Raw genomic sequence first — 24,659 nt, 5'->3', positions numbered from 1 at the left:
CTCCTTGATTTCCTTCTGATGTCAAGGTCTCTTCCTCAAAATTATTTACGAAGTGCAGATATTATGTTCCTCTTCATTCTCTTCTTAATCATTTCTTTGGTTTGCTTTTGTTTATGGTTGAAATCTTTTTTATACGTTTTATGCTGCCATTTCTCTTCATGGCAAGCTACACCTTCCAGTGAGAGCTTTTATACTTTTTGTAGCTGCTTATCACCTCCTTCTGTCCTAAGAAAGGTTCTCCAGTCTGGACCATCTCTCTAGTAGCTTCTTTGTAGCTCTCCAGTCATTTATAATGAACAGTCTCATAATACCATTATCTTCATTTCCACTTCTAGAATTGCTCAGAAGTGTTTGTGGTTTTGTTTTTGTTTTAATGTTTCACACAATCAAAAGATTCTGGAGAAATAAATCTCTGTCTCTCTTACTACATATATATACTGTATATAGACATCATCCAAAAAACAGACCCAAAAAACCTGGGTCAACTTATCAGTGAGTCTGTGTACATACTATACCTTAACCCGAGTCAAAAGAAGAACCGTCCCCTCCTCGGAGTAGTGTGGCAAAAGGCCAGAGCTTAGTCTGTCCTGGGAGAACCTAAAACAAACACCGACCCTTGTGCTGTACTTTATTTCTTGCCATTACATCCTTTTTAACATGTGCATGTTTTCTTAGTACCATCTGCACCTGGTCACCTCCTTTATGCCTGCTGGAATTTTGTAAGTTCTTTAGCATCATTTTCCTTTGCTTCATCCTTTGTTACATGCCCCTAAATTTTACTCTTGACTTATCCATGGGTCATATCAAAATCCATGATTTTGGCCCCAAAATTTGCCCTTGACTGGTACATGAGGTTGACTTAGAGTTGACTATATATGATGTGTGTGTGTGTGTGTGTATCACATTTGACACCAACAAAGTGCTCTCCATAAAAATCTAGGAACATATTAGTTTCCAACCCAATAGTAGATATAAACCATACTTTCTGCTACCTGGTATCCACATGCTCCCAACATAGTCTCCAGCCATACATGGAGAGAGAAATCCCAGAGGTCCAAGTACAGTTCAGGAAAGGAAGAGGCACTAGTGACCACATGGCAAACATACGATGGATAATGGAGCGCACCAGGGAGTTCCAAAAGAAAATCAGCATGTGCTTTATAGATTACAGCAAAGCCTTTGACTGCATAGATCACAAAAGGTTATGGACATGGACATTAAAGAGATGGGAGTGCCAACACATCTGATGGCCCTGATGAGGAATCTGTATTCAGGAGAAGAGGCTACTGTCAGAACAGAACATGGAGAAACAGAATGATTCTCACTTGACAAAGGGATCAGACAAGGCTGCATCTTATCACCTTACTTGTTCAACTTATATGTAGAACATATTGTAAGGAAAGTAGGCTTGGACACAGAAGAAGGAAGAGTGAAAATAGGAGGAAGGAATATCAACAAACTAAGATATGCAGATGACACCATAATACTAACAGTAAAACCTCAAAGACCTGGAACAACTACTAAGAAAGATCAAGGAAGAAAGTGCAAAAGTGGGCCTATTGTTGAACATAAAGAAAACAAAAATAATGACCACAGAGAACCTACACAAATTTGAATTAGACAATGAAGAAATAGAAATAGTAAAAGAATTCTCATGCCTGGGATCCAACATTGATAGAAATGGAGACTGCAGCCAGGAAATCAGAAGATGATTACAAATGAGAAGGACAGCTATGAAAAAACTAGAGAAGATCCTAAGATGCAAGGATATACAACTGAACACGTTATCCTCCGTGTTTTTACTTTCCCTCCCATTATCCTCCCTGCTTTTGCCTTCTCTCTCTGTTGCTTCTGTTTCTCCCCCACCTGATCTGGAGAAAGAAACTGCACCTCAGTGGTACAGTGCGTGCTTTGTCTTTTAAATTCAGTTCCTATCATCTAGCTAGGAATAATTCCCGTTGCAAGCCCTGGAGAGCTGCTGTGAGTTAGTGTGATACTGAGATCAATGGACCAATGCTCTGACTTGATATCAAGCAGCTTCCTCTATTCCTATCTCCTCTTCTCCCTGCTGAATTTGGCAACGGCACACAAGCATCCACTCTTCCAGCAGTGAACACACTGGGGACTTTTCATGTAGTCGCATGGCAGCAAACCTGCGTTTGCAACTTAAACAGGAAGCTGTAAGCCAACTCTAGCTCTTTGGTTTCTGTTTTCAAAACAAGCAATTGTCTATTCACACATTACTTTTTCAAATGTCCACTTTTTGACAGTTCTGTGTACACAAGTGTAATGTGTGAATTGGCCTTTGGGGAGTATCAGATGTACAGGGACTGTGCAGCCAGACTGTCTCATTAGAACCCACTATTAAACAAGTACCAGCTCCATTACATACCATTCATTGCACACAGGTCTGTGAGGGCTGCAGATAGTCCTACAAAGAGACAAATACAAGCTGCAAATGGTAGATGTTTGGAAGGTCACAGTTCTGCAACTAGTCTGTAGGGCTTTTGCTGTGCAGATCTGACCAACATACTGTTGGAAAGACAGCAGAAAGCTAAAAGTTTAAACAGCACTGTACCATAAAGGTTGAATGTAGATTCTGAGTGTGGATGTTGTGTCCGTTCCTCCATGTGTGGCTAGTACTGACTAATGGACTAGAAAGCCCTTACATAGTTAATAGTAATTATACCATATATATGCGACAATAAGTCGACCTCATGTATAAGTCGAGGAGACCAAAATTTTGAGATGACCCATGGATAAGTCGAGGGTAAAATTTAGGGGCATGTAGCAAAGGATTTAAAGGATGGTGCAAAGGAAAGCAATGTCAAAGAACATACAAAATTCCAGCAGACATGAACTGTTTGTGTTCATACTAAAGGTTGTATGGATGAGATAACATTGTCAGTGCTTCCAGGACAGATTATGGTCTTTCCTTTCATCAGAGCATGGTTCCTTTTTAAAATAAGTATTGAAGTATAGTACTTATATTGAGACCCGTGGATAAGTCGACATGGGTTTTTGGGGTCAATTTTTTGACTAAACTTTCTAGACTTATACGTGAGTATATATAGTAGTTCATATTGCAACAACTGGAAAATGTTTAAAATCTGAATTTGTTTTAGCTTCCCTTGGATGTATGTACATTGTTTTTATGAATTTTTTCCATCAAAGCAAAATCCCATTTTCCCCCAAGATTGTAAGCAAAACAGTCGGTGCTGCCGCCACTCCCATGATCTCAACCAAATTGTCTTTGCCGTTACCAACATTTTAATAAGAGTTCTATCATTACCCTTAATGAGGCCTTTCAGATATCCTGATAGCATAACTTTTAGAAGCTGTTGGAATTTGGTACTTTTTAATCTTAAAAATTATCTCAATTACGTCTTGTCAGATACTCCTGTTAGCAATAATGCATAGACTATATAAGCCTCTCTTATATGCAACTCTTTCCCCCAGAAAAATAAGTAAGTTGTTTGCAGTCTGTTGCAGGATTGGGTGAGATAAGTATGCTGCAAGCAAATATTGTTGAAAAAAGGCAATGGAAAGAACTGGAGTAGGCTTTTACCATGGGTAGGATATACAACTCTGCACAAAAGTTAGAATCATGCAAGCCATCGTAGTCCCTATTGGCATGTATGGATGTGAGAGCTGGATAGTTAAGAAAGATGATAGGAAGGAAGTCCATTCATTTGAGATGTGGTGCTGGAGAAGAGTGCTGAGGATCCCATGGACAGCCAAAAGGACAAACAAATGGGTCCTAGAGCAGATCAAGCCGGAAACCTTGGTGGAAGCCAACATGACCAAACTGAGGCTGTCGTATTGCGGACACATCATGGACTCATTGGAAAAGACCATAATACTGGGAAAGGTGGAGGGAAGTAGGAAGAGAGGAAGGCCGCATACCAGATGCATGGACTCCATTAAGGAGGTCAAGGGTTTTATGGGGTTGCTGGAATTAAGCAGGGCAGGGTCGCCATAAGTCGAGATCAACTCGAAGGCAGTTTACAGCAACAACAAAAGGATAAGATGTCTTTAATACACATTGATGTCTGGAGCTACACATTACTGGATAATGCTGCATTCCTCTTAGTTCTTTCAAATTAGTTGTAAGGAATATACATGAATTTGACCAACTAGAACTCAGTGGATTCCCTTCATTTTCACTTGTAGACCTTTGTTTGAAATGAATAGATTGCCACATCAACCACACGTACCTGTGTTTAATCATACATGTATATTTGAGCAACGCATGTCAAAGAACGTTAATCAAACATCAAGATGCTTTATACTAAGAAAGAAGGAGATGGCCAGATCAAGTAGGATACAGAGGCTCAGTTCAGAGTACATACGATGCGTCACTACAAGCAGTTCATTGCCTGACATAGAGTTTTGAAAGAGAAGCACAGAGAATTAAAGAAAGAAGAATGCAGGTATTAAGACAAGTAAAAGGGGAAAGAGAATGGACATTGGAGAATGATCAAATCAGGAAAATGATCTTCAGTGCCACATCACATTACATTGTTCTTCAAAAACCCACATGAAGATCAGAGGGCAAACAGACCTTTACTGGGCTTCTTTGGATATAGATTTGGAACCCGGAGGATACCATTCTTTTTCTTGTCTAGATCCCTGACTAAACTAAGTACAAAATATAATAGATGGAGGTCTGGAAGAATCAACAGCTAATTTAAGAGGCAGCTGTGCTACAAACATGGTGGTGCGGTGTGAACTACCGGTTTAGACTTACTGCAAACCCTTGTAAAAACCTAAGTTCAAAGGGGGATTTTTCTTCCTGAACATTGAAAGTAGGTGATGTGGGTACACTTTGGCATTCTTGCTATAGATGTTTTGGACAATAGGGCAGAACATGTCTTCAACATGATGGACACTGATCAGTGCTAATATGTTCACTGGCAGTGCATTTTGTTATGCAGGGAGTTTTCTTTCACAAGGTGTTCAGAGATATGTATATTCACAATTAAAGCAGTTTGAATCCTCTGCAGCTGCCATGACTATATCTTACAGAATCCTAGGATCTGTTGTTTTGTGAGGTATTCAGCCTGTTCTGTCAGAATGCTCAGGTGCTTCATCAAACTACAAATCCTAGGATTCTGTAGGATAGAGCTGTGGCAGTTAAAGTGGTGTCAAACTGCATTAATTCTGCAATGTGGATACACCCTAGGCGAGCCAATTGACAGATGTATTTTTGGTGACAGGATCATGTTAGGAATCTTGAAGAGGATGGCCTCAAAGGCTTGTACCATAAAGACAAGTCGCTCATGTGATATATGCCAAAAGAAAATAGTTAAGGCATGCTAACTTCAATGGCTAGACCTCTGCTTTGTATACATTTCTGGATAAAGTGGAAATTTTTAAAGTCAAGGTGTTGGGAGATGTTTAAAATGACAATGCTGCATTGTTGGTAACTATGTAGTAGTAAATTTCTTCTCTTCATCTTTCAGATTCACGTGGAAACTCTGATGAGGAGGGCTCCTCGGAAGTATTCTTAGCTACAGACAGTGACTACGACTCCAGCAGAGCCCAGAGCCCCAGAGAGCTTGACCTTGTTTACTCTTCTTCTGGTCCTGAAGGCTGCAGTAGAAGAAGTCTTCGCCCTTTGAGGGACAGTGCCCCGGACGTCCTACAGAGCCACGAACTAAAGACGCCTCCAGTTCCTCCAGAGGAGCACCAACCTCCCTCAGAGCTCTACGACAGTGACTTTGTCTTGCCCAGCCGGCAAATTGAGTTGCTGCGCATCACAGAGAAGAGGCAGGCCTATTGTGTCCGCACCAGCAGCCTAGATTTCCCGAAACCCCTCTGTCACGGAGCCAGAAGGTCTTGCCCCGGCTCCGTTGACAGCTCCCCAACAGAAACCAGGACTGCAGGCCGTTGCAGCCCTCTGAGATTTGGGACAGGCTCAGCGCTCAGTCCCAAGCACAGCTGGTCTGCGGAAAACTCTGAGCCTGTCTTTCGGACACGCTCGGTGGAATGGACTCGCACCTTCCAGGAGACATCAGAGCCAGGACATGTAGCAAATCAGGGCAAGTCATCGGGTTCCTTCACCGTACATGTGTGCCCTCAGTATGAAACAGGGCTCTCCAACGAGACAAGCATCAAGGTATTAAAACCAGGTTTGGCCTCATTACAATAAGAATGAAGTCAATGCTTGCAGAAAGATGCCTGCCCTTCCCCAGACCTGAACATGTGAAAGACCATGCTTTCCACTAAATGGGCTGTGTTCACCTCTCAGCTTTCCCACTGTTACTTTTTAAAGGACTGCTTTTCATAGGGTGACCAGATGTCCTCCTTTTCCCGGATGTGTCTGCCATTTCAGCCTTCTGTCCAGGAGAAATTGCCAAATGTCCTCCATTTTGAGCAGGAATAAGAAGCATGAATGTATATTTATATGAGGGTTTTTAGCTTTATGGTGCAATGTTCTCCATTTTTCCTTGAATGTACTCTATTTTATAGTGCCTTGTCCTCCTTTGCCATGTGGACATCTGGTCACCCTGGCTTTTCAGGCATAGCAATGGTGATGTTGGGAAGCCAAAGGGCAGCAGCTGTCTATGAATCATTTCATAGGCTCTGAGAATATAGCCAGGTAGCTATTCCCTATACCTCTACTTCAGCACTTCCAAAAGGAGCTAGGGAAAGAAAACAAAAAAGCTATGTTGGAACCCTGAGTAACTTGTTAGCAGATGCTTAGTTTAACATTTGCCATCTGCATAACTTAGCCTATATTGCTCTAGGAGCATTTATGGGGGACAAGCACAAGTTGAAACCATGGAGAAATAGGGCCTGTGTATTTCCCATTCCACTACAAAATTACTTCATAGACTCTACCCAAGATTGCCCTGTAAAATGCCACTCCTGCTTCCAGCAGTTCCTTTGCTAGCGGTTGAGTTTGTGGAAAATGACCATTTCTAGGCAAGCCAGGTACAATGCTTGAACTTCCCAGTAACATCCCTGTATGACTGAGAATCATGCACATTTTGTGCCAGCCCTGCTTAATATTTATTATGATGATGTGATTTAGGGGTTTGGCTATGTATAAACCGAGTCAGTATTCAAAAAGGGTCCCAAAATCTGATGGCACACTATTCAGGGTGTTAGGAGTATGAGTGTGCCAAGTTATGGCAAGTTGTATGGTGGGAAAGAAAGCAAACCAGACCTCCTTCCCTCTATCCATTCTCTTTGTTGTATTCTTTTCTAGTCCTTATGGCTGAGATCTATCAGAACTGGCTGAAAGTGATAATGGCAAACTATATGCGTTCCCAGATATTGTCTTGTTACTGTAAGGGGACTGTTGGTTGCTTAAAGCAATATTGGGTTAACAAGATAACTACAGTTGTAATGTGCAGGTGTGATTCTGGGTAGCCTACTCCAACCTGGAAAGTCAGTGTGATGTAGTGGTTTGAGTGTTGGGCTATGACTCTGGAAACCAGGATTCGAATCTCAGCTTGGCCATGAAACCCACTGGGTGTCTTTGGGCAGGTCACATGCTCTCAGCCTCAGGAGAAGGCAATGGCAAACCTCCTTTGAGAAAATCTTGCCAAGAAAACCCCATAATAGTGTTGCTTTATGGTCGCCTTAAGTCAGAAATGACTTGAAGGCACACAACAAGAACAATAACAAATCCCAACCTAATGCCATCCAGATGCTTCCAGCAGAAATCCAGTTTACTTCATCTACGTAGCATACCCAAGACTAGTTTTGAACTGGTTTAAATGACCCTGGTTCACACTTGAACCAAATTGCTGAAACAATTCGGAGAGGGGGGCCATGCGCTAGACCCATTTAACCCGTGTCGTTTTGACACTGATTTTTTTTCCTGTCTCTTTTTGAATAAATCAATTCTGCGCAAGTGTGAACCAGATGCGGATCGGAATCAATTTAAAATTGCCCTTTGGCTGGCTGGAGCGGGTCCATTTTGAATCAGTTCATTGGTGAATGTGAACCACAAGTGGGTTATTTTATCTTATTTTGCAGCAAGGAAATGCTATAGGGGCAAATGTAGTGTGAACCACACTCTGCTGCCAAAGCGATCCATCAATTCGGTTTGCAAAGAGATTTATTTGTAAGTGGGAATGTGGCCATAGATTACCATAACAGCAAAATACAGAGTGCTCACTTCGGCAGCACATATTATTATTATTATTATTATTATTATTATTAACACATTATTATTATATACTAAAATTGGAATGACACAGAGAAGATTAGCATGGCCCCTGCGCAAAATAGGGATAGGAGAGAAAGTAGTCAGCCCTTCTTATACATGGATTTTTTATACACAGATTCAAGCATCCAAGGTTTGAAAATGTTCAAAAAAAGTATACATTTCAAATATCAAACCTTGATTTTCCATTTTTTATAAGGGACACCATTTTGCTATGCCATTGTATTTAATGGGACTTGAGCATCCACAGATTTTTTTTATCCACGGGGGATCTTGGAACCAAACCCCAGCGGATAACAAGGGTCCACTGTATTTGTTGCAGGAGGGAATGAGTGACCCCCATGGCCAGTTCTCACCCCTGAAGCATGGATGCACATGACACCAGCGCTGACTGTGGGTCTGCCCTCATTATTTGTATCCTTCCTCTTTGTTTTACTTACCTTTATTTCTGCACAGCTGCACATCACCAACAAGATGTCGGCCGAAGATGTGGTGAAGCTGGTGGTGCAGGAGATGAATGCAATCTCACGCGAGGTCCTGGGAACTGCAGATGCTTTCAGATACAGTGAAGAACAATTGGGTCACTTTGGACTAGTGTTCGTATCGGATGACGTTGAGCAGTGGCTTCCAAATGACTTCTTGCCTCTCTCACTTCAAAAGACTTGGCCTGACGGGAGGTTCTGTGTTCGGATCAAAGAGACTTCTCCTCTCTTGTTCCAATATGGACCTGCAACAACGGTATGAGAGGATGGGATTATAAGAGGAGAAGTGAGGAACATCCAACTTCCAGTGAGCTGACAGCTCACCTTTGATGCTTCCTTCTTGAAAAGACACTTTTATGCCAGACACCATGGGCCAAAACAGAAGCATACTGGGCAGTGTGTTGCTTTTGTGTGCGTGCGTGTGTGTGTGTGTGTATGTGTGGGTGTGTTTCATTTTGACCAAAGAGATATCAAGACTTGGTTGTGACAACTACAAGTAAGGGTGAAGTCTAGGAGTCTTTGGGGTAATGGTATATAATTTATCAAAGACAATTTCAGCAAATAGAAGAGCTGGTTAGGGTTAAAGAAGCAATACATAATTATATTTTTTCATTCTGAATATGGGAAAAGGGAGAACGGGAAGGTGTTAATGAAGGAAAAGACGCCATGATCCTGGCTGGAATAATCCCAAAGTCAGGGCCTGGAGCAAAAAAAGGGGGGGAAATTACCAAGTCCTGTTAATGTTTCTTGTTTCATTGTATCTGGAGAAATAGAAAATTGCACATAGTTCTCTGAACAAACTGTTCTCCTTTTCTTAATTCTACCCTAGAAATACACAGTATAAAATGTTGCAAAAGATGATCTCCCCCAGGAGCACAGAGGACAGAGTTTTTACATCTGGGATAAAACTTTCTTTTGGTAGGAAAGCTGAATCAATCTTGACCTCACCTAGAAAAGGACCTCTCTACTCTGGCCAGACTCAACCTTCTTTGGAGCCGACGGCTGACCTTTTGGGAACAGTCCTAAGGGCTCTGCATTTCTTAAAACCACATTATTTTTTATTTTATTTTGTCTGCCTTCTCCTTCCTCTACCTAACCATCAAACTAAAAAGGAAAATGGGAAAGGATGGCCAGGTAAAAACTCTCTCTATCCCCTTGTCTTTCCCCTGCTTGCTTTTTCCTACATTCCCACACAGGGCAGGAAAGCAGTGGTCCCCCTTTTTCATCTCCCAAGGTAGCTGAAGATTGTGAGTAAAGCACTTGTTGGAACAGCCAGGAGTTCCTCCTTTCCGTGAGCAACAGCAGGACTGAGTAAGGGTCATGAAAAGCTGCAGTTCTATGCAATAGCTGATCACAACCATCACCACAATATCCAGCTGAAAATCAGAAAAGATGCCTTGCGGTGAAATCTAACCAACTGGGCTCATTCTCACTGGCAGAATAACACGGGTTGTGATTCGGATCCGCTCCATGTGTGTAACTGATTTCAAAAGATCCCTCATTCTCACTATAAAAGGGGATCTGTTTTTTTGCCACGTGAATTGGTTTTCTTTTTTTGTCCCCATTTGCGCTGCTTCAAGCTGGGGATGGGGGAAGCTGGTGATGGAGCACAAGCTGGCAGAGGAAGAGAGCCAAGACCAGGGACAGCAAGGAGGCACCAGGGAAGCCAAGCAGGGAGGGAGGGAGGGAAGGAAGGAAGGAAGGAAGGAAGGAAGGAAGGAAGGAAGGAAGGAAGGAAGGCAGGCACCAGGGGGACAGAGGAGGAGGATGAAGGGGAGGACTGAAATTGGCTTTTTAAAAAATAATAATAAAATATAGAATTTACTATTGATTTTGCAGCTACTCGCCTTGCAAGTAGTTACAAAATCAATCACATATTCTATCAATCACATATTCTATTAATCTCATATTGATTTATTTTGCAACTACTTGCCTTGCAACTAGTTACAAAATCAAACCATCACATATTCCATCAATCAAGTATTCTATCAATCACATATCTATCAATCACATATTGATTGATTTTGCAACTACTTGCCTTGCAACTAGTTATAAAATCAAACAATCACATATTTGATCAATCACATATTCTATCAATTTAAAGCACACACACACAAGTACGGAGGCAGCGCTGCAAGGAAGGGAAATGGTGGATCTGTCAAACAAAGTAGCTTCACAGGCTGATGCTGTTGTAATAGCTTCAATGCCTCTTGTGGCAACAGCAGATGCTGGAAAAAGTGTTCCTCAACATTTCTGTGACAAGCACATGGAGACACTTATAGAATCATAGAATTGTAGAGTTGGAAGAGATCACAAGGGACATCCAGTCCAACCCCTGCCATGTAGGAAACCACAATCAAAGCATCCTTGACCCTGAAACCTTCGCTCAACTTATACATGAGGTTGACTTGTACACGAGTATAAATGGTACTCATCTTTTACAGTGTCAGGCCCACCTGTCCTTTATGTCAAAGGTTAGATTGCTTTGTTCATAGGAACTGTTTTCTTTCTTTTGGCCTCCTCCTGCTCCAACATAGCCATGATTTAATATCAGAAGGGCCATGGTGTGCTGTCTGTCTAGGGCAATTATTAGGGAGAAGGTGTTCGTGACTACTTTGTAGTCATGAAGAGATGCCAGACCCCAAGCTATTGGTGCTCATCTCTGGAAAGCTGTCAGGAAATAAATAATTGTAGCTAATGGGCACAAATATGGTACCGGTCCCTGGCACAGTGAGGGGGAGAAATGCTCCCACTTCCATCTTGAGATGGGCTGGTCTAGATGGCTTAAAGATGCCATAATTTCAGCTTTGGAGTCTGGGGACAAATTTAAGCAATCTGGAACTATGGCTCACCCTGTGAAAGAACACTTACTAACATTTAATATGGGAGAGGAATTGCAGAGTTCCAATTTAGGCATCGGTTCACATGTTTACCAGGAATGATAAAATGAATCGTTTGATCTCTGAACATGTTGCCTTTGAACAGAATGTTCTGCTCATGATATTCATTTCTTGAGGTGTGCCAGATGCAAACAAAAGGTCCAGAGGAGATTACTTTGAGAATAATATGGATTCATATTATATTAAATAACATGAGTGGTAAATAAACCTATCTCCTGGGAATACAGAGGTCAATGTTGATCTGGCATACTTTTTTCGTTGAGTCAAGAGGCTGTTTCACCCATTGAGGATTGAATCTTTTGGCTGGTATGTGTCCCCAGGCTTATGGGGAAGACACAAAGGGATGCCCTGTCTCTTCAGTCCTTGGTTCTTTCCATTTGTTCGCTAATTCTTTTATAGTTGTGGTTATATTCCTCCTCCTGCTCCCCAATGTTACTGTGTTTCTGCCTGCTAGAGAAAGAGTATTTCCTAGTCCTGTCATCTCCGGTTTGGGAACAGAAGGGGACTCCTCTCTTGGTGCGGTCAGAGGTTGAGGCAGGAAAAAGTACTATCCCAGATGTAAAGACTCATACCTGCGCTTGTCAAAGGATAGAAATCTGTGGTGAGTAAACATATTCCACTTTCTGTTTGTTTTACAAACAATTTTTTTAAATAATTTGCAAAAAACCATTGCAAAAGTAGACTTTGCTATCATAGGTGTGCTGCAAGGCATCTATCGTGACAACACTTGTGTTGTTAATTTTTCCGTTCCTCACTCAGTTGCTATTTTGTTGCCGTGACTGTAATTGATTGCTCTTGTACATCCAGTAGCATGATGTTTTGTTGGCCGCTGGGCCTCTTTGTTAGCTGCAACTATTAACAGAGCTGTGGTCTGTAGTAAAGACGGCTGTGCTGCTGCTGAGAGTGATCCCATCTCTCCTTCTTGTGCCACAATACCCTTTGGATGCACATCTCCAGCCTGTGTCGCTGCCGTCATCATTAAGAACTTTGGGTTATGAGGAATGTTGTCTCCCTTGAACAAATAACCTCTCTCCAATCATAAGCATCATTCCTTAGAAAAAAGGATGGCTGGTTTGTTGCATTCAAGTCTGTATGAAACAGACCAGGGAGAGGAAAGCGGAGTCTTCTTTTGCAGTGATGGAATTCAACACAGAAAAACAAGCCGATCGATCTTGGGCAAAAGAACCAGACAATAAAACCAACACATAGGCAAAGTGTGAGGTCTCCTTTCCTCCAAGCATGATGGGCTTTTATTTTAATGGAGCTCCAGCCCCACAAATGGAACTTGTGTGTGTGTGTGTGTCTGTGTGTGTCTCTGTGTGTATAAATAACATTGATCACATCCCCTTTTAATTGCTTGATCTTTCTTTATTCATAGTTAAGGCTCCAGCGTTGAAATGCTCCCTTGGAAGTGTTTTTTCCCCCTGTGCAGAACTCCCTGCAGGATTGGTGCCATACTGTCTGCACATACTGCCATCTTGAGGGTTGCCTGAAGCCATCTGCATTTAAATGTTCTCTTAAATAGCATCGCTGAGTGAATCCAGTAACACTTTAATGCAGCACAAAGAGCAGAACATAGCAACAGCATTTAGTTTCCACCATCACCATTATTTAGAGCACTAGCTCCAGAACCAGCTACAGTCGGGGCATGAGTCCATGGTCTTACACAGAAATGCTTTAAAACATTACTTTGGTCAGGGCTTTAGTTTTCAGATTTAAAACTGTGTTATTTCCCAGTGCACAGACTGACATACACAGATGCCTCCTTGGAGCAAACCTTGTGGAAACAATGGTCAGAAAGTAGGTTAAAATTGGCCGAAGAATTCCACATATAGTATTTCTTATATCAAAGTGTGTATATATGTTATGATTGCATCCTGCTGTTCCTCCAAGCCAACCCAGAATTGCCTCGCAAGCAGCCCTACCAGGTAAGTCATACTGAGAAATACTTTCATGCCTAAAACCACACAATAAACCTCATCCATACACAACACATTAGCCACTGCGTCGCACTGGATCTTACTGATTCCAGTTGCTCTCCAGCAGTTTCTTCCTAGCACTTGGAAGAAAGACAGGTTAAGGCACAGATCCACTGGAAGAGTCGCCTAAAGTGGCACAGCGAGTCAGTGGTGGAGCCAGGATTACAATCAGGGTGTTTCCCAACACATTTAGACCCTCCCTGTCATAATTTGAATGCCCTCTCATTAGAAACCAGTGTGCTGACAGACCAGAAGAGGCACAGAAGGCACCCCTTGTCCCAACATGTACCGACCCAAGCAAATGGCTTAGGGGAGAGGGAGAGGTGCTGACTCTATGATGGTTGTTAGCCATGCCTTGCTTACGTGGGGCAACTGTTCTTCCCTAACAGACAAAAATAGCTAGTTCCAGAATAAGGCAGACATGGCTGTTTTCAACAGATTTAAATGCTGGGAGATCTTGATGGGAACAGCACCTACACAGGAGAAGGCAAGGCAATGGGCAAAGGCTAATCCTGGTGCGCTTCCAGTCCACAGGAGACAGTTGAGAAAATATCTGCACACAATAGTATGTGCACTTTCAAATATGCACACTTCCAAAACTAATAGCTGCAGACCCTTGAGGCTGTGGAAGAACTATGATGGCACAACATGCCAGCTGTGGTTGGGTTGTTGCATTACATTGGATTTGGCGAGATGTGAGCGAGCCTGTTCTCCCCCCCCCCCCCCCAGATTTTTGGGCTCTTTTCTCTTACAGTACAGTTGAGATGAGTTCTAAAGGCGTCACATCCAGTTTTTCTACATATCGTAATCTTAACTTTGTTCATTTTAAACTAGCCAACTCATAGTTTGAAGTTGGCTTGTTTGAAAGTTATCATAGCTTAATCAACTGATTATTCAAATGAAACAACACAGTTTTTTGTGGGGTTTTTTTGGGCTATGTGGCCATGTTCTAGAAGAGTTTATTCCTGACATTTCACCTGCATCTGTGGCTGGCATCTTCAGAGAATGCCAGCCACAGATCCGGGTGAAACGTTAGGAATAAACTCTTCCAGAACAAAGCCACATAGCCCCAAAAACCCACAAAAAACTATTGATGCCAGCCATGAACACCTTTCACTTCACACTGAAATAATGCAGTATTTGCCAGGTTAATGGCATAGCACATGGACATAGTTCAGCATGGTGCTTGAGCGCAATATATGGTCTGAGGCCACCCTGGACATGAAATGCTGTTTGAAAACACCGAAATTCTGGACTGTGCCAACAACTGCCGGGTCAGAATGCACAGGGAAGCCATTGAAATCCAAAAACACCTGGATGGCTCCAACAGGAAAGAAGAAACAAAGTGAACAAAGTTGGGTTACCAGACCTGAAAAACACCAAAATCAAGACTCGGCACATGCAAATAAACATCACCCAGGATGAGGAGGTTTCCCATCCGACAATGGATCATTCATCAAATAGACACCTTTCGACCTTGCCATTCAACACAGATCAATACACAGAGTAACATGCAAATTGCTTCCTCTCAACCTATAGTAGATATAGCCCACTATCTTCCATGCCAGCATTCTCTGAAGATGGCAGCCACAGATGCTGGTGAAACATCAGGAATAAACTCTTCCAGAACAAAGCCACATAGTCCGAAAAGCCCACAAAAAAACGATGGATGCCAGTCTGCCGTTTCTGCTTTGCCTTTAAAGTTTTGAGCATGGGGGGAAAACTTTATTTAGTTTCCAAAAGAAAGCAAAAATTGTTTTAAAGTACTATACAAATACTTAGAAACAAATCAAGTCAGAAGACGACCAGATCATCCCATGTTTTTTTGATGGGGAGGACTGCCTCTCCCCTGCCATCCGTGAGCATTAATGTGCATTTAGTAAAAGAGAAAACATTGCTTCGTACATTGCGCAAAGGGCAGCAAAAGTTATTCCATACACAGTGCTCTTATCGCAGACCGACCCTTTCTGAGAAGCTCTCGGCCCATTTTGTTGGCCCTGGGGTGAAAGCTAGTAAGTCGAAACCAGTTGTCAGTATTGACTAAATTTATCTAAAAGCATCTGGGAAGACGACAACTAATTATAGAGCCTAGATCTTAAAGAATAAATTCCAGGGTGAGCGGGGGATTATTGTGAAGGAGCTGCAAAAAGTCTATATGTGCACCAGAGACTCTCTCAAGTGTAACTCTGTATTATGTACCATATACAAGAGATACAGTATATATGTGTGCATGTGTCCATGTATGTGGTTGTGTGTGTATTCACATAGTAAGGAAGCCTCCATTTCCAACCCTCGACTTGCCATCAAGGCAGTACCATTGGATTGTCCTGCTTGCAGAGCTATGCTTCCTGCTCATGATGCATAAACCTTCAGATCCTGCCTCCTTCAGAAGAGCTGGCAATATTGCATATCACCATCATCATCACCATCATCTTCTTTTATTACGATCACCAGATCCAATGAGAGACTCAAGCATAAAATTAAAAAGCAACCTCCAAAAGGGATAAACAGTACAATAAAAACAATAAAACAGTTACTATCAGCTTTGATCTAAAGCACACAAAGAGCTCTAATCCGCTTTGACTCTGAGAGAAATTTAGCAACAGCCAACATTACATTTGGGGACTTCTCCAACAAGAACCTGATCCGGAATTGGTGAGAACAGCCAACAAATTGTCTCAATAGTGGAATAATCAAATGCATTATAAAAGCTAGAGGGCAGAAAAGCAAATAAATGCTTCATCGACTCAACTTCCACATTATTACAAGGACACTGTCTCTCTAAGTAAGGGACACTGGCAAATTTGCCTTCAGAGCAGTTCGATAGAAAAAACATTACATCTGGCCTGAGGAAAAAGTATGCAGTACTTAGGCACTATCAAATTTATTATATAGAGTCAACTCATTGGAAAGGTCCGGTGTAATATACATTCAATATATTCAATTCATGGAGCTTACATTGGAGTGATAATGCAGGTTGCACAAAGCTATGTCCCACAGTCTCTGCTTGAGAGATTTAAGGGTGATCTCCAATTCCAAATTAGAGAGAAATGAAGAAGAGGGACCAATCAAAGCTGCTTTTTTATATACCAGCTACTTACATAATTGTCTTGGGGCAGGTATGCAAGCAAACCTGAACCAACCCCAAAGACACCAAGTTGCAGCCAGAGCTTTAGAAGATACCACCAGGCCCTTGTTGAGAGAGGGCTTTGGCCTGTCTCTAATAACAACAACGAATTTGGGGCACCATGGACGACTTGAAGAAGGGTGCTTAGAAACTTTAGAGATTATCACACAGGTTAAAGGAGGGATCGCTCCCATCTTTACCCTGTCATTATCGAGATGTGCTTATCCTGTTCTTATATAAAATGGAAAATCAAGGTTTGCTATTTGGAATTTATACCTTTTAAAAAATATATTTTCAAGCCTTGATTGCTTGAATCCATGGATAAAAAAATTGGTGGATAAGGAGGGCCGACTGTACATGATCTGGAGTTCATTTCATTCATATCGTCAGTCCATTGAGAGCCCAGTATTCACGCATTTTGTTATCCACGGAGGATCCTGGAACCAAACCCCAGCAGATAACAAGGACCCACTGTACTAAAGACGAAAAGTGTGCTCTTGCTAAGTACAGATTTGAGCACTTTGGAATAATTTCTATCAATAAACGTTTGCTATCCACAGTAACTAGATAATGGAAAGATTAAATAAAAAATAAACTACTTTGACAGCAGGATACATATATTTAAGTATGCACAACTCATTCAGGCTTTTCAAAGTGCATGTCAGGCACCGATGCTGGTTTTTTACAATGACGGTTTTGCACTTGCTGACATTATTAAAGGACAATTAACTTGAGAAACAGATCTGAACCCTGGAAACAAACCATTTCCCTGCTTCCATAGATTGCTGCGATCTTCCTTGTCTCACTAGTATGCCCTAGTCCATTCCTTTTGAAATTGTGAGCATCGGTGGGCGATGTTATGGAGCTCAACAGCCTTTCGTTCCATCATGCTCCATCTGTGGGTGGCTTTGATCTTGGTGTTTAATAAAAACATTAATTGATAGCACCTGCAGAAGGAATTCACACTGTCTCTTCAGCTGTCTGAAACGCCGGAGACTCTACTGAGAAGACAAAATAGCCCAGAAACTATATAACAAAATGGGTTCTTTTCTATTTCTTGCATTTGTTATTCAACTTAGCTCACTGGTGCTGTTTGCATAAAATGACTTGTACCAGTTAAAAATGTATTGAGCTTTAAAATGTTCCCATGGAATATGGCTAATAGACAATGATTAGAACAGCGATCAAAAGAGGAATAGAGAAATGCATGGAAGATAATGAATATTAAAAGGTGTTCATGGTCAGAAGGCACCGCCTCCTTGCACTAGATAAACTTGTGTAGCTCAGCTTGTGTTCCCAGGTCTCACAAACAGAATTCAGATACACCATGAGGATGCTCTCATAGTTATTTTATCCACATGGTGAACTGGAACTTGAGATGATGACTTCTATGGGAATCTGAATACAAGCGAGACTCACTTTGCAGAGCATTAGAAGCTTCAAGGGTACATACAGCTGTCTCAAGGTTAACAGGAAGCAGATTTATATGTAGTTTGTTTGTTGTGTGAAAGGATCTTCTGCACTTAAAGAAATAAATGGAGTGGTAGGAGGTCACCGCCATGGTACTTCGGGAGAAGGACAATGTTTTTTTATTTCTTGTAGCTCCAATATCTGGAAGCTCCATTGCAGCTCTATTGCAGGGATACCGACTTGAGTCGATTGACTCGGACTCAGGTTGGACTCAAGTCACTTCAGTGACTTGACTTGGACTCGACTTGGCAATAAATGATGCCTTGACTCGACTCGACTCACAACTTGTAGATTTTTAGAGACCAACTTGCTGGTATCATTCACTTCGAGTAGTCGGCAAGTTCTGCCCACAGAGAGTGGGACTTATCTTGGAGGGGAACAGCAAATGCATCAACCAGTGTTCCCCAAACTTTGGTTCTCCAGGAGGGTTGGACTTCAACTCCCAGAAACCCTATCCAGTTTGACCAACAAGCAGGAATTCTTAGAGGTGAAGTCCAAAACATCTGGAGAACCAAAGTTTGGGAACCAATGCATTAGACATGAGGCTGAAGGATCCTTCTAAAGTTGTTTTAAAGCCTTAGAGAGCTCCTCTGATGTGAAGCAGGGATGGGCTGCCAAGCAGACCTCAACCCCTGCCTCAAGTTCTTAACAGGTACTTAACATCTTTGCTGTTCCCCTCCGAGAAACATGTCCTGGTTCATTTTTTTCCTCTTCTGTTAAAAGTTGCCCCCCAGACTTGAGACTTGACTTGAAAGTAACTTGCAAGGACTTGAGACTTGACTTGAGACTTGGGAGTAAAAAAGACTTGAATACATCATTGTTGTGTTGCAATCTAACACATGCATCATGTACTCCATCCTGCTGCTGACTGGTTTTTCTCTAAAAGTACAATTTGACTATACAGTATCCCCCGGCCCCATTTGTATTGGTCCGCTATGAGCAAATACTCTCTTCTCTCCAAGCATAGCATTTCTGTCTCTGGGCCCGAACAGACAGGCCAAAATAAAGCTGCTTTGGGTCACTTTGGAGGTATGCTGTTTAAATAACACATGCATCTTAAGAGGCCAGAAGCTGCGCCAAAGCTGCACTCCAGTCCTTAGGACTTGAGTGTGGCTTTGGCATGGTTTCTGGCATCTTAGGGCACATGCATCATTTAAACATCATACCTCCAAAGGGACACGAAGCAGCTTTATTTTGGCCTTTCTGTTTGGGCCCCCTGTTGCCTATACAATATTATGGACAATGCTGCAAAACCTGGCTGGGGATCTTCCTGGCTGGCATCTTCAGAGGTTGGTGACATGGAAGTGTGTGGTGTATATATACCTCTGGGACTCTTGTTTGGGAGGAAGTGGGTTTTACATGTTAATGGCAGGGTTAGTTTGTGTGTTGTACTGTGCTGAATGGGGCAGCTTTGAGGTGTGTTCAGTGGGAGATATGCAAGGGGGATTTGTGTCTATTTAATTGGTAATCCATCAAAAGAGATGTAAAAGCAAGGAACCATCCCCTTCTCTGGGTAGATTGGTGAAAAGTGAGAGCTTAGTCTCTCCTGGGAGAACCTAAAAGAAGCATTCGGGAGTTCTCCTGTGAATAATCCCGTGAATGGCAACAAACCATTCATGGGGAACTCCCATGAATTCATTCACAATAGCAGGAATGAAGTGCAATTGCGATAGTGTGAAAGTTGATTGCGCTTCATTGCCAGTATTGCACAAGCAACCAGGGATAACCAGAATGAATTGCGGTGCTTGCAATCCCTTCTCATTGCTAGGACCGGTTTTGCAGTGAGTTTCAGACTTTTCTCAAGCTATGGGGCACAATTTAGTTAACACTGGATTAAAACTATGTGCTGAAATAATACATTTTATTTTGCCATCTTTATTCTCTGCAGCTGGCAACAGAATTTACGGACATTTGCACCAAAATGGCGCATGCACAAAAATATCAATTGTGATATACTAACAATTCATTTATGGATGAGTGTGAAATGCCATTGCTCTATTACTTTTAATTGTGTGATTGCATGACTGTGTGAAACCATCGAGCACTTTAGCGTTGCTTTTTATTTTCATTGCCGTAATTATTGCTGAATTGGCCATTGTGTGGTAGTCTCCTTACATTGACCCATGGATAAGTGGATCCAGGTTTTGGGTCAATTTTCTGACAATAATGTATTGATTTATACAAGAGTATACATACAGTAATCATTTTGCTATACAGCAGGTGTGGTTATTTGGGGTCACACAAGTTAAATCCTTCATTGTGGGCAGATCTGTAATTGTGGTCTGGGGCCAAAATTAGAGCTGGGGAGCGCAGAGCATCTGCATGCTTTGCGCTTTCCTGGCGCCATTTTGCACATGTGCACATTTAGACTGTTCATGCACATTTAGATGGCATGCATGCTGATGACGTGCCTCATGTGCCGCCTCTAAACAGCGCAGCACATGAGGGACATCACCATGCCACTCCAGGGTGCTAATGGTGCCTTGGCAGTGGCATGGAAAGGAGCCGCATTTCATGGCTCCTTTTTGAAGCACATCATTGCCAGCACTGTGTGGTCCCCGTGGCAATGATGTGGGGAAGAAAGGGGCGGTGTCTAGGCACTCTTTTCTGCCCGTCCGTATCCCCCCCTATGTTGTGTGGTATACATTTTGCCTATATTTTTTCCTTACCTGAAAAACTGTTCTCAAAAACAGTGTGTATGTGAAAGTGAGATTCCACATTTCAATATTACTTCTCTCTGATTTTCTGTCAGCGCATGCATGCATTGCTGGTGAAGTCCTTGCCATAAGGTTGAACTAGAATTCATAAAGATCCTTACTACCTACAAATGCCTCAGCGCCAGTGGCAAAACATACTTCTTATCTGCAGGAGATTAGGAGGGCTTTTGAGAAATGGCAGGGTTTAGGATTTCTGCCCTATAAGAAGGCTGCCCTTTATGCATGCTACAGATTTTGTAGGACATGCTCAGAAAGACTGTGTTGCTTCTGGGTTGTAGGTGAATTGGTTTTTGAACTCTAGAGCAACATCTGCTGGCAACTGGATAATCCACCAACGTCTTTATCTTTTGTTTTAACAGTCATATAGTAAATCACATGTGGTTGATCTAGACCCAGTCTTCTTCTTATTGGGCTGGATAATGGTTGCACTATTCACAGTCACTAAGAATTAGCGCTTTATTTTTACTTTGGAATATTTGCATATGCATAATGAGCTATCTTAGAGATGTGACCCAAGTCTAAACATGTATGTTTCATGTGCACCTCAGAAGCATAGCCTGGGGGTAATTTACACATAATCCTTTAAAATAGTTTTGTGCACGAAACTAAGTTGGTGTATATGGAACCATCGGGATGCAAAGGTATCACTATCTCAGCCACGCATGGAAAAGGTTTTGGATTTTGGAGTATTTGGGATTTTGGAATTCTGGATAAGGGATACTCAACCTGGACTAGGCCTATACTTCATGAATTGTCTAAATGCTCAGAAATTTCATCACAATATTATATGAAGCTTAATTCTATGAACTGTAGGAGCTGTGCAGGTGGAGCCTGATATATTGACCGTGCAATTCTGCATTCCTTCTGCCCCTGGGGTGCACTGCAATGGCCATGCACTTTCTGGGGGGAGGTACTCAGGCAGATGAGCATCTAGAGATCATAAAATCATAGAGTTGGAAGAGACCACAAGGGCCATCCAGCCCAACACCTTTCTGCCATGCAGGAACTCACAATCAAAGCATCCCCACTGACAGATGGCCATCCATATGGCTTAAAGACGTCCAAGGAAGGAGACTCCACCACTCTCTGAAGGAGTGTGTTCCACTGTCAAACAGCTCTTACTGTCACAAAGGTCTTTCTAATGTTTAGGTGGACTCTCTTTTTCTGTAGTATGAATCCATTGCTCCATGTCCTATTCTCTGGAACAGCAGAAAACAAGCTTGCTCCCTCCTCAATATGATATCCCTTCAAATATTTAAACAGGGCTATCATATCACCTCTTAACCTTCTCTTCACCAGGCTAAACAAACCCAGGTCCCTATGTCACTCCTCATAGGGCATGGTTTCCAGACCGTTCACCATTTTGTTGGCCATCCTCTGGACATGCTCCAGCTTCTCAACATCCTTTTTGAATTGTGGTGCCCAGAACTGGATACAAGATTCCAGGTAAGGCTGTCCAAAGCAGAACAGAGGGCAATTCCAGCTCTCTTTTCCTGGCTGCAGAACTGGATCTGGATCTAGAAGGGCATCCCTTGCTGTCCCCACCACAACCACCACCTGGCCTTAAATGGCCACAACACAACTCTGGAAGTTTAGAGACTGTACAGGAGGGGAGGGTTGTAATTATGTATTCCTGCATGGCAGGGGGTTGGTCTAGATGCCCCTTATGGTCCCTTCTAACTCTAAGATCCTATGATTCTATGACTGTGGAGAAAGGTACTAAATGCCTCCAACCACATCGTCTCAAAAAGAACATACATGTGCATAACCTTACATTCATATATGACATCAACAAGATTATGTGCAATATCCTTTACAACACTATCACAATCACCCCTAAAATAATGGTGCAAACCCACTTTTGTTCAGTTTTATAGCTCAGGAATTGCGGCTTTCAAACCTCAGTCCAAAAAACTGTGTGCCAGAATTTACATTTGAACATGGACTAATTGAAATCCAGGGGAACAATCTGCTTTTCCAGATCCACCATATCTGGGAAGTCTTCTGCTGATAGCCTTTCTAAGGCCAGACTTTTATTTGGCATCCATCTGCAGAGTCATGCTAGCACTCAGCAGTCGATGCAAGCCTCTGCGTCCTTTGAAAAGAGACTTTGAGTCTGCAACGCAGGCAATTTCGTGGCTGAGAAATTCAAAATGACCTGAAATTCTATTAAGATCAACAGTGATCATTTAATCCAAGCCCAGTATTTGATCTGGGCAGCAGGGCAAGTCTCAGAAAAGAGGGAAAGCTTAACATTCGTGATAGCTGGATCCAATTTATAAGGCGTGCAGCAGAGACGATAGTCGGAGAAGGAGACAAACAGTCTTCAGACAATTAAATTTAATTGTTCCATCTGAAGATTATTTATCTCCTTCCCTGATTACTGTCTCCTCCAAGAAGTGAATAAATTGGAACCAGCTATCAGCAGAGCCACTCTCTTCCCCTGAAATGGAGCTGAGTTCTGAAGAAACATCGGGCTTTCAGATCAACGCAAAGCTTTGTTCTAATAAACTGGTGGCTGCTTTAGATCTGCCACCTTTGAACATCTTTCTAGCAGACACCAAAGCAGCATCAGTACATGCCAGCATCCCCTTTTTAGAGCAACGCTTGGCAGTTCTGTGTGAAAGCTGCCAAATCACCTGACCCAAAGCAAACTTTGAAAGTAAAATTGGCATATAAACTATTCTCTGGAAAAAAAATCAATGTCTTTCCTATCTCTGTGCCGGCTCTTGAAGTATTTGGAGGGCAACCATGCCACTGCTCAGTCTTCTCTTCACCAAGCCGAACATGCCCAGCTCCTTCAACCTTTCATCTCTGCATTTACTGTCAAGAAGTTCCTTCTAATGTTCACATTGGATCATTTGGGCCTATCACTTCATCTGAGCTTGTCCTTCCACATGACCCTGCCAAACCGGGCAAGGTACAAGGTGTTGGTTCTGTATTGCTGTACTGCTAGAGTCTCACCCCTAAGCCTCCTTCTAAGCCATCTCCCTCCCAACCCTGAGAATGGGAGGTAGGCCGAGGGGCGGATGGAGGCAGCAGGCACGCTCCTTCGGGAGACTTCAAAGCTGGCCTCATCCTGCGTGTGCATTTGCTCCCCTCCCTGAAGTATGATGGCCATGATAGATGTGACATCGGCTAGAGACAACTCCGAGGGACCAGGGCTGGCCATTGTTCTGTGCCAGTGTGAGGTGATGTCCGTCGCCTAGGAACCTGGGGCAGAGGCACAAAGGCATGCTTTCATCTCTTTGACCTACTCGGCTGGCAAAAAGGCCGTAATGCAAGGCACCAGCCTGGGGAGACATCGCCGGCGCACAGCAGAAGGGACACGAATGAGAGGCAGACACCCATCAACCCATTGCCCCATTGCAAGGCCTCATTAAAAGCTTCTTCTACTCCTCCTGCCCAAGAGGAGAGCACAGGCCTGCTAAACCCTTCTGTTGTGTTTAATGAAAACTCATCAGTCCCACCCTTTCCCCAATTGTTTTATGGTATTTTCCCACTTCCTTCACCAGGATGACCTGATACAAAGGAGAATGATAGAGCTTTTCATCATTTTGCAGAGGAGAGGATGTTAGCCCCTGTAGCTTGTTATGCAAAAATTAGGAAAGCTACACTTGGGATGGGATGGCAGGAAATCCCTCACTTCCAAATGAAGAAAGGTACTGAAGAAGTGCTGCCCCGTGACAGAAGAAATTTGGTTCTTTGCAACAAGTGGTGAATAGGTGTTGGGGATGCTCTTAACTGGATTTCCTACATTGAGCAGCAGGTCAGACTCCATTGCCTGGCAGGAGGGACCCTT

General features: G+C 42.6%; 1 protein-coding gene and 1 non-coding gene across 7 annotated transcripts in view; both read left to right on the top strand.

Annotated features, from left to right (window-relative positions):
• The window catches only part of LOC149306293 (ankyrin repeat and fibronectin type-III domain-containing protein 1-like), a 299,609-nt gene extending 289,278 nt beyond the window's left edge, over positions 1–10,331 (top strand). For all 6 annotated transcript variants that reach the window (XM_089540204.1, XM_089540203.1, XM_089540201.1 and 3 more), the window contains 2 exons: positions 5,466–6,121; positions 8,639–10,331. In XM_089540204.1, the coding sequence (XP_089396330.1) occupies positions 5,466–6,121; positions 8,639–8,926 (944 nt within the window). In that variant the 3' untranslated portion in view covers positions 8,927–10,331. The remainder of the gene's footprint in view (positions 1–5,465; positions 6,122–8,638) is intronic.
• On the top strand, positions 8,175–8,279 carry LOC149306294 (U6 spliceosomal RNA). The gene has a single exon (XR_016271748.1). It is a non-coding gene; the product is annotated as a U6 spliceosomal RNA (small nuclear RNA).
• Positions 10,332–24,659: the final 14,328 nt, after the last annotated feature.

The sequence above is a fragment of the Sceloporus occidentalis genome, unplaced genomic scaffold (assembly GCF_023333645.1).
Source record: "Sceloporus occidentalis isolate IW3139 unplaced genomic scaffold, rSceOcc1.0.p SCAF_10, whole genome shotgun sequence".
Lineage (NCBI taxonomy): Eukaryota > Metazoa > Chordata > Lepidosauria > Squamata > Phrynosomatidae > Sceloporus > Sceloporus occidentalis.
The sequence above is the reverse complement of the archived record's forward strand: the minus strand, read 5'-3'. Positions and strand labels throughout refer to the sequence as shown.